The sequence below is a fragment of the Lycium barbarum genome, chromosome 7, assembly GCF_019175385.1.
Source record: "Lycium barbarum isolate Lr01 chromosome 7, ASM1917538v2, whole genome shotgun sequence".
Taxonomy (NCBI): domain Eukaryota; kingdom Viridiplantae; phylum Streptophyta; class Magnoliopsida; order Solanales; family Solanaceae; genus Lycium; species Lycium barbarum.
In genome coordinates this window covers 124103636-124107753 of record NC_083343.1, presented here as the reverse complement: position 1 = coordinate 124107753, position 4118 = coordinate 124103636, and the positions used below count along the sequence as shown (strand labels likewise).

The window sequence follows — 4118 nt, the reverse complement described above, 5'->3', positions numbered from 1 at the left end:
TCGCCACAGCAGGATGTTGGCATTATCCAACAATATGCTTTAATGGTAAACTACTATCACCGCCAATCTATAAGTTCGAGATTCAAATTGTGTGGAAAATAAGTGAGAACACTGTTGATCCTCTTTAAGTGGGACAAGCTTTAAAAAAAGTAGAGTACTAAATTCTCTGTCTCATAATAACTAAACTAAACTACATAGAAGAGGAAAAAGTCATTCACATCATATTTCATATTGCATCTCAAAACCATGTATATGGTGTATAACAGATAACGGACAAACATGCTTCTAATTAAATCCTCTAAAAAATTTCACTATAATATCATCAAAATTGATGTTTAGGAAGAAAAAAAAAAGAGTACAAAAGAAATCTACAACATTAATCATTGCTTGTCTAATTGTCTTCTTCCACTGTTTCTATAGGTATGTACTTGTCTCTCTGTTCTTGAATTCACACCACCAATTTAGAAATCTGAGACGACTATAATTTGTCGCGAATCAACTCGTCTACTTTCTTGCCATCTTCACTCACATTCTCATAACAGAAATTAAGTTGTATAGGTCTAGACAGGTCCACTTGTGTTCGACTCGAACTTAGTATATATAATTGAGAAAATTTTGAGAAAAAAATGTCTATCTATACTAAAATTGGACCTATTATCATAACAGATGTTTGTATTCATAGACTTAAAATCTTTATCTTCTCTCGTGGATTACCAGATGGACTTATTCGATACACTATGCAAAAGGGGTCTGGAATCACTCCAAAAATCAAGATTACTTCGAACATCCATATGACAATATCTCTGAAAATCTTCAAAGTGCACGAACAATGACTTATTGTTGTAATTAGCGGAATCAAATCGAGCCAAGTAACGAAGCAACTCTTCAAACAAATACTCGTCACAAGGAATAGCCAAAGGGCCATTGGTAGTAAAACCGTACTCTTCTTCTGCTTGTGACAACAATTTCTTGAACATTGGATGATTCAAGTAAGTGGCACGGACTACAAATCTCTTGTAATTGAGGCCCACCAGGACCGCCATGTGACCCGATGGCACGTTGGTGGGGATGCGGCGACGGGCCGTTGTGGCAGCCTTCTTCCTCCAGCGTTGTAGCATTTGACGTAGCCTCACAATGTGGCGGATTTTGCTGCAGGCTGACATATTTTTCTCATAGAAGGTTTTTTCTTTCTAAAGTTTGGTGTTGTATGAGAAAGTTGGTGTTTTGTTGAGTGGGGAAGAGGCAGCTATTTATAAGAGTTTTGAGTACTGGCGGTAATAGGTATGTCATACGTGCCATATAAGGGAACACCTATATTTTGTTTTGAATCGGGAAACCTATTTTCATATGGATTTGACTACAAAATCTAATTAGGTATTAATTTGAAAAGTAGAAAACCCTAACCATTATGATTTAGGTTATCTTTACTTGTTATACTAGGTAACTTATTTTATTTTCAAGATTAAAAATTTCACGTTTTAAGAATGCCTACTAATAGGGTGATCTGATAGTATATATAACTTAAACTCGCTTCGAATTAGTATTATTGAAGAAATTTAAACTTTATCTATACACTGACATTATTATACGTACAAAGTTATCTACCGTTTTAGTACCAGCTCTAGTTTGGTTCTTATATTGTCTGTAACATTAGTTCTTTAAATTTAGGAATTTCCAAACATCTAAGCTCCTAAAATCGATGTATTGACTAGATTCTATCCAAATTACGAACTATTGAATTTGGAATCCAAGAAAAAACTCTTATGCAAAGTTGTGACTAACAGACAAATATTGTTTTTCTTTAATCCTTTTATTTTTCAGAAAATTTTAAAGAAGAATTTTTTTATCAACATAAGTTGCTCTTTTTTCTAGTGGTAGTTGGGCCTGTACGAAGATGCTCATGCACCCCTTAAAATTTTTATATTACATTTTCAGTGTCATTAAAAAAACATAACAACGACAAATGTTTCGCATTTGTTTAAGGAATGGTAAAACCAAATTGGGTCGTCCAGATATGACCACGACCCATGTGCCATGATGCCCTTAATTTAAATTCATTTTCTTTGACATTCCTAAGCTAGCTAGCTGCCAATATGTTTTTCTCTTTTATCTATTCATATAAGGTATCATAGTCTCTGTACTCAATTTTAGATCAATCTTTCAGCTCAACGATGATTAATTGGAAATGTATTTAACATAAACTCATAACATATATTATGTTGGCTATTGTTTGTGCCAAAATTTTCTTCAAAAATATCCTAATTTATCCTTAATTTAACGATAATCAGCCAGGATTTAGCCCAACAATTCCGGACGCATATAATTTTTTTTTTTTCAAAGCTAGCTGTCACAGCCTATGCGCACTTTAATTAACTAAAGGCACCGTCATATTTTTTATTAGTTCAGTCACTAATTGAGAATTATCGCTGCATTAACCATCTTTTTAAATTATTAAAGCCCAACTCGTTATAATTTACTTAAACACTTTTGTCAACTATAACAAACAAAATGTTCAGAGTGAAACATTTCTTCCTCGGAGATGTGCTTCGAATTTCCATTACGTATAATTTTGCCGTATGCAAAGCCGCAGGTGCAGTTCGACATGTCTAAAACTCCGAACTTATTATCTTGCTAATATGATCCAAAGCAAGGACTAGACATATGATACGAACAAAATCAATAGAAATCTAATTGGTATATTTATATATACACTCGGTTGTTTTGTATCGTAATTTATAAATAGATTCTCACTTGGTTTTGTGATAAAAATACAAATGAACAACATTTGCATTCTGAAAATCATGCATGCATGCATTGTTGCAGAGTACTCATACCTAATTAATGATTTATGGTTAAATGGAGTGACCATAAACTCAATAGATGTTCATTGAATCCATTGAACAGCACTGATTCAATCATGGTTAGTTATGTAATCTTTGACTATAAGATTTTATTTGTAGAAAAATATTCTTTTAGATGATCTAATTTTGATAGAATGCAGCTGCTGGTTGGTGGATCAAAAGACCTTCTGGTTTTTGTCTCAAGATTTGGGAAAGCATGAATAAGTTTCTCAACGTAATTCTTCGTTCACTAGCGAGTTTTGCTCTGTTTGGATCAAGCACATACTATTATTGTCAAAAATTATAAATTTTCTCTGTTTCATTTTATGTGTCTTAATTTTTTTTAGTTAGTTTAAAAAATGATTATACTCCCTCCATTCACTTTTACTTGCTCAGTTTGGATTTACACATCCTTTAAAAAGACAAAAATTGATATCATGAGTATTTTACTCCAATACACATATTAATTGATGTTTGGCCTTAGGTCTTGAGAAATGATTTGGAGAATTAACTAATGCTAAACCTCGTACCTTCTAACTAAGCTACGTTCATGATTCAGAGACTTAGAAATCAAGATGGAAGTGTTAGGATTGAAAAATTGGCCTTAAATTGTTAAAATGACATTCTACGTCATATGTACGGGCCGGACTTCACCAGGGAGAAAACAAAAACCACTGGAATTTGACATTCTAGGTACGGGCAAGTTTTACGGGCCGTACTTCTAAGTACGGACCGTACTTTTAAGACGTACATTTTATACGGACCGTACTTTAAAGTACGGGCCGTACTTTCAAGTCATACCTCACAGACTAAAAATCATGGTTTCTGGAATTTGGCACATGAGGTACGCCCAGATTATACGGGCGTACATGTTGGCTGTACATTTGCCCGACTTAGCAAAAGTATAAACACGAGACTTGAGTTCTTTTTCTTATTTTTCATTCTCCAAGCCCTAGAACGAAGTCTGCTTCTCCTACCATCAAGATACACTAAGGTAAGCCTATTCCAAGTCTTTCAAGTGAATTCTAACATGTGTCCATGATTTCTAAACAAGAATCTATTGTCCCTAACCTAGGGTTTTCAAAAAAACCCATCACAAGGATTCAAGATTAAGGCTTTTGGGATTCTTCTCAAGTTCAGACCATTAGTTACAAGTTTTGGAGAATTAACGGGTATTTAGGATTTCTATCTACGTGTGAGAACATCATTGTTCTTCCCCACGCCACGTTCTTCCATGATTATACGAAAGTTCACCAAAACTAGGGTTCTAGACATATT

General features: G+C 34.0%; 1 protein-coding gene across 1 annotated transcript; it reads right to left on the bottom strand.

The window, feature by feature from the left end:
- Positions 1-252: 252 nt before the first annotated feature.
- On the bottom strand, positions 253-1174 carry LOC132602570 (protein SMALL AUXIN UP-REGULATED RNA 12-like). The gene has a single exon (XM_060315388.1). The coding sequence runs from the start codon at positions 1161-1163 to the stop codon at positions 711-713; it is 453 nt and encodes a 150-aa protein (XP_060171371.1). The 5' UTR covers positions 1164-1174; the 3' UTR covers positions 253-710.
- Positions 1175-4118: the final 2944 nt, after the last annotated feature.